The sequence below is a fragment of the Aspergillus japonicus genome (genome assembly GCF_003184785.1).
Source record: "Aspergillus japonicus CBS 114.51 unplaced genomic scaffold BO86scaffold_93, whole genome shotgun sequence".
In the NCBI taxonomy this organism is placed as follows: domain Eukaryota; kingdom Fungi; phylum Ascomycota; class Eurotiomycetes; order Eurotiales; family Aspergillaceae; genus Aspergillus; species Aspergillus japonicus.
In genome coordinates, this window is record NW_020291730.1 from 31,434 (window position 1) to 42,772 (window position 11,339).

Sequence of the window (11,339 nt, forward strand, 5' to 3'; positions counted from 1 at the left end):
AGAAGCACAACACTAGGAAACGAAAGTTAAGGAGAGTCTGAGGATCGAGGAATAGAAAGTAAACGAATGACTGTTTTCTTGACATGTATGTAGGAAGGAGAGGGAGAGTAATGTAGGAGAAACGAAGGGCTGTCTGTCTCGCTGCCTGGGGATGGCGGCACGTGTCCGGCACGTGTCCTTCCGATAGCGTCGATTTCCCCTACTATCGGCCCTGCAACCAGCTTCCACTGTGCATTGTACGGTTGGATCTGAATTTAGGGACTTATGTACAGTACTTGGATGGTCCTCAATTTACATCAGCTTGGCTACGTACGCACTCGTACAGTCACATTGGGCCCTTCTTTCGCGCTGGTGAAGTGATCCACCAGCGCCAAGTGGCCCTCGGCGTCCTCCCCGCGGTGGTCGGCCAGCTCCAGATCGAAGAGGAAGATCAGCCGTGCAATCGTCAGTCGCATCTCCATGAACGCCATGCTCTTGCCGATGCAGCCGCGCGGGCCGATGCTGAACGGGCAGAACGCACGTCGCGCGACCTCGACGTCTTCTTTACTCGTCTCCCAGCACTCGAACTCCGTCTGACATGTCGCGCCCTCGATCCAGCGCTCCGGCAGGTACGCCCCCGGTTGACGGTAGTACGCAGCCTGGCGGTGGATGGAGAAGGTCGGCGTCCCGCAATCCGTCCCCTCAGGCAGGAAGACCCCGTCCACCATGGCGCCGCCCTCCATCACCTCGCGGGGAGGCGCCCCGGGCACGGCGGGAGCCAGCCGCAGCGCCTCGTCCAGACAAGCTTTCAAGTACACCAGCTCGTTGAGCTGGCTGCCCGACACAATGTCCTCGACGGAGGTAAACGCCCCGCGGACCTCGTTCTTTAGCCGCTCCATCGCATGCGGGTTGCGCACCAGGTAGAACACCGTGGCCGAGAGGGTGGTCGACGTCGTGTCGCTGCCCGCGATCATCAGGACGTTGGCCTCGCCCCAGAGCTCCGGGGTGGTCAGCCCCTGTCCGGACTCCGGGTCCCGGGCGTTCAGCAGGTAGTAGAAGAAATCGCGTTTGGCGTCGTGGCCCGCCTGGGTCCGCTCCTGGGCGCGCTTCGTGGCCTCGACGCGGGAGTTCATGATGAAGTTCCAGCGGTCGTTGGTCAACCGATGAATGAAGATCTGGTCCAGGTGCCATCGATCGAGGGGCATCCACAGACCACACTAGGATTGATTCCAGCATGTCAGCCAAACCACCGAGAAAACACACAACAAGAAGTATAGGGCACACTCACAACATAATGCCGATTGGCCGCGCGATCCACCAACTCCACCAACCTCCGCCGACTACTCTCGATCAACATATCGAAGCTCTTCCCAAAACACAACTCGCCCATCACATCATACGTGAGATAACTAAACCACCGGCCCAGATCCTGCACCACGGGGGGTCCGTCCTGCTTCTCCTGCACACCCGTCGAAGACTGCTGCAGTTGCTGCGACTGCAGCCCCCTCACCAGCCCACTACACAGCTGCCGCACATGCAGGAGCATGACATCCTCCATACTCTTCAGCGCATGGTCGGCGAACGCCTGGCTCAGCACGCGGCGCTTGCGGCCGTGGGCCGTCTTGTCGATGACGTTGTGCGTGTTGTACACGCCCTTGATGGCGGGAAACGCGTTGTAGAAGTCGGCCTTCTTGAGGCGCTTCCCGTGGCCGTAGATGTCGTGCAGCCCCTGCGCGGTGTTGACGGACACGAAGTTGGGCGCCACCCGCACGTGGCTGCCGTACTGCGCGTGCAGCGCGTGCAGCCAGAGGTGGCGGTCGCCGCGGAGGCCGTGGTAGAGCTGGACCCAGGGGGTCAGCGAGGCGAGGAGGGGGCCCGGGATGTGGCGAAGTGGGTGGAGGTAGCGGTTGTAGAGGGTGTAGAGGAGGGTCTGCTTTGCCTTCCTTTTAGTGCTGTACTTGTGGGGTGGTGCTGGAGAGACACAAGACAGGGCGAATCTGAGGATAGGATCGTAAAACTTACCAACGCTGCGAGTATCCCAAGCACGCCCCAGGCGATTCCGCCCAGGGAGATGGCGTCCCAGCTCAGCTGGCTTAGCATTTTGCGTGTGCCCTGGTGCCTTGGGACTGATGGAAACTCAAGAGTTTGTCTGTCGTTCAGAAAGAGTGGGAGAAAGAAAGAAGGGGGGAAACAAGTATTAATAGTTCCGAGTGCGTATCAGCACCCTCCAGCCAGTCCTACACTCACTCACTCACTCACTCACTCGTGTCGCTGCTGCTGATACCGACTGTAGATACGATTCCCCCTCCGTAAAAGGTAAGTGGTGGTCGATGCCCAGTGTAAACTAAATCCTGGCCGAATCTACCCGCTCCGAACCGAGCTTGTATACTACGTCCACTGCCAAGTCAGGTCCAGTGAACTTCCCCGCAAACGTCACTTCCCGCTCTCGGGTTCGTGATGTCTCAAGTAGAACTAGAAAGTGAAGACAAGACACCGCAGAAGTGGGGGAGCAAACTGATAGAGATGCAGATGCTAAAACGGATGGAGCATAGCCTATATATCGACCTGAATTAATAATGCCTTGGTTTCTCGGTTACTTGCGGGCGTTTACGCAGCAGAGTGACGGACTGAGTGACTGACTGGCTGACTGTGTTCCATGGTCCACGGTCCATCACCCCTCTTCCAGTTTGAGCTATTGGCGTCATGATCCAGCGGAGCAGCGTTCTGGTACTGTACTGTACTTTTGTAGGGGCGGGGAGCTCTGGAGGTGGGGATCGGATCGGGGCTGGATTGTTGGTGGTGGTGGTGGTGGTGGTCAGCTAGTTGTTGGCGATGTTTTTCATTATTCCGTGGGGTGTATAGAAGTATAGAAATAATGGGGATGCGGCATATGTCTGATGTGTAACGTCTGACAGGCTATAGGATCTTATTGATTGATAGGATTACTGGGTATCGCCCTTCCGAACACGAGCTCTGTCTCCATTGCAGTACGAGACTCTCCTCCAAGTTCAAATTAATACGGGGTCTGGCTTTGATTGTCCCCACCGAAGGATACGATGCCCCCCTAGCTTGAGAGATACGTGGTGTAGTGTGGTTTTGCTGGGGTGTATACTACCAGCGAAGATGCACTTAGATACTATGCAAGGGGAACATTGCGTCTGGACAGACCAACACACTCACTGCGTCCAAAAAGGAACTACACGGTGACGCCAGAATCTCTCCGCCTCCACTAGATCACGTATACCCATGCGCCCCGCCGTCCAGAATCCATTGCTCGTTATCATCGTTGTCATCCTGTACCCGCCGCCAGGTTGGCTGGCGCTCCTTGCGCGCCGTCTCGGGCTGCTTACCGTCGGCGGTCTTCCACACCGGCCGCAGCAGCCCGCCGGCCGCCAGCAGCGGATTGTTGCTAAACGCGTGGCCGCCACCGCGGCTCCCACGATCGGCCTCATCTCCCAGCTGTGCATTGTCGTCGCCATCCTCCGCCTTCGCCTCCTCCTCCTCCTCCTCCTCCTCCTCTGCTGCGGCCTTCGACGACCCCCTCGCTTCCGCGGCAGACTGATACACCCGCGTCACTCGACCACCCTTGATATCCAGACTCATAATCGTCTTCTTCTTCTCCCACTCCGGGCGGGCCTTCTCCTCCATCTCCCGCATGATCCGCTGCTGCTTCTTGAGGGCCAACGCCCGCTGTGCGGGGGTCATCCACAGCGTCGACGCGACATTGGGGGTCTCAAAGTCGGCCGCCTCGTCCACCACCCGCGTGCGCTTGGCGTTCTGCGCCTGGAACTGCAGCAGCTTGTCGCGATGCGCGCGGGCCGCATCCAGTCTATGGTTGTTGCTACTGCCCGGCGTACTGCCCGGTCCCAGCCCCGGGCCCCCATCCCGGTGTTGGACGCCCTCATTGTGGGCCCGCATCTTCTCCTGGCCCCGCTCCGCGCGCAGCTCCCGGATCATGCTCTGCACCTCATCGCTCGACAGCAGCGGCGTCCCGCAGAACGAGCACGGCTGCAGCCCCTCCAGCGCGCAGATGATCTTCCCGCAGTTCAGGCAGTTCGGCGCCGGGTCGAAGAGCGGGTGGATGCTGGCGTAGCACGTGCATTTCCGGGCCCCCGGGCCCAGCGTCGGGTTCGTGGAGACCTCCAGCGCGGCGATCGCGGCTGTCAGGTCGGTGATGTTCGTCGTCGTCAGGGCGCCGCCGCTTTTGGCTGATGAGGAGGAGCCTCCTCCGCCTGCATTCGCGGCGCCGCGCCCCGTCGACTTGGCCGCTTTCGACTTCACGTTAGGCAGGAGATCCGAGATGACGGGCCCCGCGGCTGAGGGTGGGGCTTTGTTGTTGTTGTTGCTGCTGCTTGTTGTGGTTGTAGGCCGGGGAGGGGCGGGCGACTGGTTGCGCGACGAGGTAGCGGATGATCCTTGAGAAGATGTGACCGGTAGATTTCGTAGACCAAGCGACGACTTCGCATCCGGTCGACCCCGGCCTGACATCGAGACAGGCATGTAATCCTCATTTTGATCCTCCTTCCTGTATCCGCCGGTCACGTCGCCGAAGTTCTCGGGCCGGCGCACGGGGCCGGCGCTGTGGAGCGGTGGTTTTGACTTCTTGCCTTTGCGGCCTGAGCTGCTGCTGGTGTTTCTGGGAGGTGCGGAGGATGCGCCGGAGGGGGCGGGGGCGGGTGTCGGTGCCGGGGAGGACGTGGCGGAGCGCTGCGGCGGCGGGGCTGAACGGCGGGAGCTGAAGGCAGCGATGAATTCGAACGCGGCCGGCGAGTCGCCCAGCAGGTTCTTGAGGTGGTCGGCCCCTTCTTCCTTGGAGAGGCTGGCGGCGTAGTCGATGATCTGGGTGAGCGATTCCTGGTCCAACGGAAGGAGCTCCGCCAGCCGGGGAACGCCCCATGCGACAAGGCCGGTGTTGCTCATAGTAATTCGGCAATGGGTGCGTAAGGGTGAGATTATAGTAGCGTCTAGATCTGAGATACCCTACTCCTCAAGCCGGACGGTAATGAAGATAGAGTAGGTCACAAAGTGAGTAGTTGGCGGGGGTCAATGATCGAGAAATGACGGTGGGGTGTTATCGACAATGGTCGATAAGCGGTTGGTTTGTGGCCACATCTTTCAGGCAACCCTCCATGCTTACGGAGTAGATTTAGACCAGAAACACTTTCGAGATCTTTTCATTCGTGAGTCCATTGCCGTTGCATCATACGACTGACTAATTACAAAGCAAGCAGAAACTCATTTTCGGAATGAACTTCTGTTTTTTTGCTAGGTGATCAACTATTGTAAACGGACCATATCCCAGGAGTATGATCAATCCCAGCACCTAACCCTAGAGCTAACAGATCAAAGAAAAAACCGAAGGGGTATACATAACTTGTCGCTAGCTAAAAACACAGATACAAATGACCATCATCGATTCTCGACCTGATTCATCGAAGTCTTCTTGGGGACAAACGACGTCGACGACAGCTTCGATCTTCTTTTGTCGTCCCGTAGTCGCAGCCCTCTGCTCAGTCCTCCACCCAGGCCTTTTGCAAGGGATGCAAAAGGCGAGACGCTCTGCGATCGATCCGCTTCTTCCCCATGTTGAGCACTATTAGGTGCCGCAGCGTGTTCACCGGAAGTCTTCGTGGAGACTGCCCCATCAGACTTCTTGCTTCTATGCCGATGCTGAGTGTTTTCCCGCTCCTGGGGACTCGTTAGGTCTGTGGTTACGTCCCAGGGTGAAGCGGGATCTATGTCGATGAAATCGGAGCATTTGCAGCCGCAGCCGCTTGGACAGTATCGGTACTCATCTTGCTCGGCGTGATTATCGGAATGAGTATCTGCGGATGCCATTGAGAACCAGCCTCGATGGCAATCAAAGCAGCTGACATGGCCGCAGCCGAGACAGGGAATAAGCATTCCGTCGACAACCTCGCCGCAGATAATACACGGCAACTTCAGAGCAAGTGACTGTTTTGGTTTGCAGTTGGGGCACGTGACGGTGGATGTCGCTGTCCCCTTCATGTGACTCCTAGAAGCCAACGCTTCTACGGCAGCCTTTGTGGCGAAGATTGAATGTTGTAGTGCCTGTCCACACTTGTTGCAATGACGTTGAATGTCCAGGCCTTGGTTCTCCCCATCAATATGCACCGTGGTTGCGCCCCGATGCTTTGAGATGGGGAAAGAGAATGAATCATGGTGGCCATTGGCGTTTTGGCGAGGAACATGCAGGTCCTTGAGAGAACTACCTACACCGCCAATTTTGAGAACCTCACTGCGCTGCACGGGCAATGCCCAGATTGAAAGTAGGTGGGCGTATGCTGCTCGATATGAATGGTATAGACCTTCCTTCTTTGGGTCAAGAAACGTGTTCTGTGAGCTACCGCTGTCGAAGGCATTCTGGTTCTTGAATGTTGTTTGCAGTTTCGCCCGGGGTTTTGCAGGCGACGGTCGCTCACTTTCCGTGTCGGAATGGGTCTGTGAAGTTAGCGCGGTAGAGGTAGTCAGATAGTCCGGAATCGCAGAAGCAGGTTTTGCCGCAAGAGCACTAGTAACCCACATACCGGATCCACCGGTCGTGTGTAGGCTGCCACTTGGACTTTGCTTCTTCTTCGACAATGCGGTGGCCGGAGGAGACGCTGAAGAGGGCCCAAAGGTGAAAGACCGGGAAAGGGAAGAGGCAAGAACAGAACCAAGCCCCGATGCACTCCGAGGCTGCGACTGTTGATCAGGAGAGGCTGCTATTGATACATTTTGACTCCAAGTTTTACGGTCTGCCGGTAGGGCAGCAACCCGAGAGTTCAGGGGAGGGGTTGTTCCCGTGGAATAAGGAGGAGTGGAATCAACACGCCAAATTTCGGAGGATGAGCGTCCGGAACTGTGTGTGATGGGAGTCGTATGGCTGTCTTTTGGTGTGGTGGCAAGGGGAGTCGCGGTATGTGATTTGTTTTGTATCACTGTATGTGGAGGGTAAAAGTCGAACGAGAATGACTGCTCTTCCATGCGCTTAGAGACACTCCTACTGTGATGAGCCTTCTCCCTCGCTGATGTCTCTTCATTGTTTGGCTCGTGCAGGACACATGATAGCATCGCGATCATCTGCACATCGCCGATTCTTTCGAAGTGATCAAATAGAGATGGGATGAGCCAGTGGCTACCAAAAGGGTGATCGCCCCATCTTATTGACGGGGCTTGTGACCCCTTCGAGCTCCTACTATGGCTCTTCGCGTCATAAGTAAGGTCAATAGCACTGTCTTTTCGCTGAATGCGCGGCAGCCTTCCTAGTTGATCAAGACTAGAGGCAAGCATCGATGATTTCCGGTTGTGAAGAATGAGCCTTAGGAGTCCCCAGATTCGAGCTAGCTCGTTGTACCCGTGATCGAGAGCAACGGCAGAATTGTGTGCACATACATCCGTGGCTTTGCCGCAGATGCGATATCCGACAGCCAATTCGCGTTTTGCCGGTAGCATATCACTGAAGTCGTGGATCGATATCACGTTCTGAGGCGGATCAGACGATTTCGTGGTTAATGCTCCAGCTGTGGACCTCTGGGAGTTATCTGTAGAACGTGGTCTATAAATCCCCAGACTGCCACCACTCCTCCATGTTTGAGGAGTCGGGAATCGGTGCTGCAGCCCTGATAGGATCCCCGAGGACCCGGAAGAGCTGGAGCTCTCCGCGTCCGAGTCATCAGAATACTCCGATGCACCATCATCAGTGCTAGCAATCGTAGCAGAAGGCCGCGGGCCAGGCGAGCTCGTCTGCAATCGGCCAAAGCCTTCAAAAACTTTGTCGGCTCTCGATAGCCTGGACATCTCTCTCAAGCCTAGGTTCTCCATCCATTCTGCCGATTTATCATTCTTTGAGGGAAAGAAACACACCAAGCGGCCATCATTTGCCCACAACGCGCCGCACCCCTTGGCCACAGGAACCATAACGTTGGCATTGACTGGACGAAGTAGTTCCGAGCTCATGCCTAAGTCCTGGCTCTGGGATAGCCCGACTTCGTCTTCGTCGCTTGACTCCTCTCCCTCAAGCTGGCCATTGATTGGGGATTTGACAGTCTCAGCTGTTTCTCCAAGCCATGCCATACTTTCCTCTAGTGTGCTTTCGCCCAACAGATAACGGAGAACCCCCTCCAAGCAGCCTCGCTTGTGAGTCAAATAGGTGTCTGCTATCTTCCGAGTTTCTGCCACGAGCTTGTCGGCAAGCTCATCGGTAACCGCGGCAGTCTTCTGTACGTTGAATATAGGAATGGAGGCCCGGGGGTAATCGCTTGGAAACTTGATGTCAACTTTCAAGAAAAGAGAGTCGCCATCAGCACCCCACGGGCCGTTGAGGGATATCATCGCTTTCCTTTGCCTGACATCGACGGATTCAAAAGATACCTTGGTAAACTTCTCTCCGACGTGAGTGATCTCATCACCCAGTGTTTCGATATCCCAGCCAGAGATCTTCACGCCGCGCATCCATGCGATAGGGTTGGTGTCGGCTCGAACGTTCGTCCGCCCCTGCATGCCTATCCTGGAGTCCGGGTTGCCTCCACCTTGTGTCCAGCCGCGCGCATAAGGGATAGAGATCGTATTCAGCCCCTTGTTGCGGGAGGTTTGTGGCGTGGCGCTTTGTTGGGTCTTCGGCGAGAGGGACCCTGTGTCTTCATCATCTTGGTCGGCGTTCGTATCCCGAAAGGACTTGTAGACCGCACCTTTACGGGTAAGATTAAAGTTAGAGATAAACGACTTTCCTTTCTCGTAGCCCACTCGTTGTAAGATATCCGGGTCAACCCTGTGCAATCGGAGTTCTCGATCGGTGCCCCATGAGACGAGCTGGAAATCTCTATGATCAATCCCATCAGCTATACCCCCACGAGCTCTCCATAGGAACTCCTTCACTTGACCTTTATGTCCCGGGAAGCTGTGAACCAACGGAAGATCCTCGCCGGGATTGGCACCCTCTCCGAGTCTGCGACTGTACAAGTGAAGATCACTGTTACCTCTCTGCGGCATGGCCAAGACACCCCAACCGAACGGGGTGTTTCGTGCGCGCCACACCGGGAACGGTGCCCGGATGAGCTTCTCAGGAACCTCGGTATTGACTGTGTAATCCCAGAACTTGATCGTCCGATCAAGAGAGCAAGTCGTCAGAGCGCCAGGTCGTACTCTATTCCAATCGAGGCCGTAGATCTTCGTGTCATGTGCTTGAATGGATGTGATCGGGTACGCGCCCATCCGTTTGTCCCAGATCCGCAGAAACTTGTCATGCGAGCTCGCGATCACATTAGGGTCCTGTCGATTCCACTTCACCTGTGTTGCGCCGGCAAACCAGTCGGAGAATGAGATGGCGGGCCTCGAGGTGATGCGCAAATCCCAGCAGTGGACAAAACTATCAACAGCACAGGTAGCCAACATGTCCGGATGATGTGCCGAGAAGTTGATGTCGGTGATCGCCCGCGTGTGAGCGTGCAGTACATGCTCAATTGAACTCTCCGCAGTCTTCATTCCCAGGTTCCAGACCAGTGCTTTCTGATTCGATGTGCTGACGACCCAGTAGTCTCGGGCCGCGAATGGCGACCATTGGACATCCGCGACCTCCCACGGTGTGTGATGAGGCAGGTACCGGGGCGGAGAGTAAGGCGAGTCCAGATCGATAACGTGCAGACCCTCCTTGGAAGCCAGCACCACATCCCGTCCACATGGCGATATGGACATAGACCCAACAGGTTGCTCCACATGGAATGAACTGTCCTCGCCGAATGTTGGACTTTCATACGCCGACGTCGGTGGCCTGGGCTCACTGGTGTCCGTCATGATTCCGTCGTCTGGCCAGGCCGTCGGAAGCTCCGTCCTCGTTGCGTTGCGTGTCGCCTGCTATCCTCACCCTGGAAAAGTAACGAATTCAAGAAGGAATGCGAGCATGCAATATGTGATTGTGTGCGTTTGAGCGTGTTAGTCTCATGTCGTATTTTCCCTCACATAAAGGGCCGGTCAGTTGCGAATAATGGACAATTGGGAGGAAGTAGTAGCGCGCATTGAGCGAGTATGGAGCTGGTCGACGTTCGAGGCTTCGCATGCAATTAACATGCGGGGCCCTGAGAGAGGTGTTGAGCTAGAGATAGCTGAACAAGCGCGCTGTTAGCCAGTGATCTCATCAATGAAGGTAGCCCGACTCACAAACAAGCCTACCTCGAGCAAGCGCATCTGCCCCAAAGGAGTCGAGACACTGACGGCGCTCAGTCGCAGCTCCACAAGTCTGGGCCCGGGGGGAATCCGGACTTTCCATTTCGGGTCAAGGCACCTGCACGGATGGCGTTCCGGGCAACCCGTGCATATTGCGGTGGGTGACAGATACCCGAGATGCAGTGCCCCTCTGTCGGGTTACGTCGATTCAGATTAGTTTCCGGAAGAGGATCACATATAGACAACTGAAGCTGTTGGTCTTTCTTTTCTGTTTCCTTCTTCTCGATAAACAGCTCACAGGTCGACTGTTGTTTTTCTTTTTTGTCGTTTTGCCTTCCCTTTTCCTCTTTGGTGTAGGATCTTGATTTGTCACTCTCCAGACAGGCCAAAAGCAGAGAAACCGTAAGCCCCACCTTCGAGTACTTGAAGGCGCTAGGAACCCAAGGGTCTGGGTGTATACTAAAGTTCATTCCAATCTACAGGTCCAAGATGGCGTTGCCGAAGAGAATCATCAAGGAAACTGAGCGCCTGATGGCGGAGCCGTAAGTCGAGTCTGTCTCGAGTCCTCGTCACCTGAACGACTGGCTAACGCCTCTCCATCCGCAGGGTTCCCGGCATCAACGCTGTCCCGCACGAAGATAACTTGCGCTACTTCGATGTCTCGATCCACGGACCTGCACAGTCGCCGTACGAAGGTATATCGTCTGGAAATCTACGAGACATAGCCCGGTTGGCCGCTAACCACTCGCTTTCAAAGGCGGCATCTTCCGTCTCGAACTGTTCTTGCCCGAGGACTACCCCATGACTCCCCCGAAGATCCGCTTCTTGACGAAGATCTACCACCCCAACATCGACCGGCTGGGACGGATCTGCTTGGACGTGCTCAAAAGTATGTCCTTCGCGGAACGTATGCCACGGGGAAAGGAACTAACCACCAAACTAGACAACTGGTCTCCCGCTTTACAAATCCGCACGATCCTACTCTCAATCCAGGCCTTGCTGGGTGCCCCGAACCCCGACGACCCGCTCGCCAACGACGTTGCTCAACGCTGGAAGGAGGATGAGCCGGCTGCCATACAGACCGCGAAAGAGTGGACTAGAACCCACGCCATGACTTAGATGCATGCGGTTCAATTCTTGGGAACGGGGGAGAAGAGGGAAAGAAAAGGAGCTTGGTGGTAGCCTCTACCCCAGGTTGC

General features: G+C 56.1%; 4 protein-coding genes across 4 annotated transcripts; 1 reads left to right on the top strand and 3 right to left on the bottom strand.

Annotated features, from left to right (window-relative positions):
* Positions 1–246: 246 nt before the first annotated feature.
* BO86DRAFT_348929 (cytochrome P450) lies at positions 247–2,241 on the bottom strand. The gene is made up of 4 exons (XM_025669338.1): positions 2,002–2,241; positions 1,490–1,909; positions 1,268–1,438; positions 247–1,196 (listed from the first exon to the last, which is right to left on the bottom strand). The coding sequence occupies exons 1-4, from the start codon at positions 2,077–2,079 to the stop codon at positions 306–308; spliced, it is 1,560 nt and encodes a 519-aa protein (XP_025522548.1). The 5' UTR covers positions 2,080–2,241; the 3' UTR covers positions 247–305.
* Positions 2,242–3,020: 779 nt separating this feature from the next.
* On the bottom strand, positions 3,021–5,009 carry BO86DRAFT_393269 (C2HC5-type zinc finger protein). Its single transcript, XM_025672979.1, has one exon. The coding sequence runs from the start codon at positions 4,897–4,899 to the stop codon at positions 3,214–3,216; it is 1,686 nt and encodes a 561-aa protein (XP_025522549.1). The 5' UTR covers positions 4,900–5,009; the 3' UTR covers positions 3,021–3,213.
* Positions 5,010–5,276: 267 nt separating this feature from the next.
* Positions 5,277–10,176, bottom strand: BO86DRAFT_372337 (Mtc5p). Its single transcript, XM_025670344.1, has 3 exons — positions 10,135–10,176; positions 5,854–10,079; positions 5,277–5,778 (listed from the first exon to the last, which is right to left on the bottom strand). Exons 2-3 carry the CDS (start codon positions 9,769–9,771, stop codon positions 5,389–5,391), a joined length of 4,308 nt encoding a protein of 1,435 aa, XP_025522550.1. The 5' UTR covers positions 9,772–10,079; positions 10,135–10,176; the 3' UTR covers positions 5,277–5,388.
* A 193-nt stretch (positions 10,177–10,369) lies between these two features.
* BO86DRAFT_247857 (E2 ubiquitin-conjugating protein UBC13) lies at positions 10,370–11,292 on the top strand. Its single transcript, XM_025667147.1, has 5 exons — positions 10,370–10,542; positions 10,623–10,682; positions 10,747–10,835; positions 10,898–11,029; positions 11,084–11,292. Exons 2-5 carry the CDS (start codon positions 10,630–10,632, stop codon positions 11,257–11,259), a joined length of 450 nt encoding a protein of 149 aa, XP_025522551.1. The 5' UTR covers positions 10,370–10,542; positions 10,623–10,629; the 3' UTR covers positions 11,260–11,292.
* Positions 11,293–11,339: the final 47 nt, after the last annotated feature.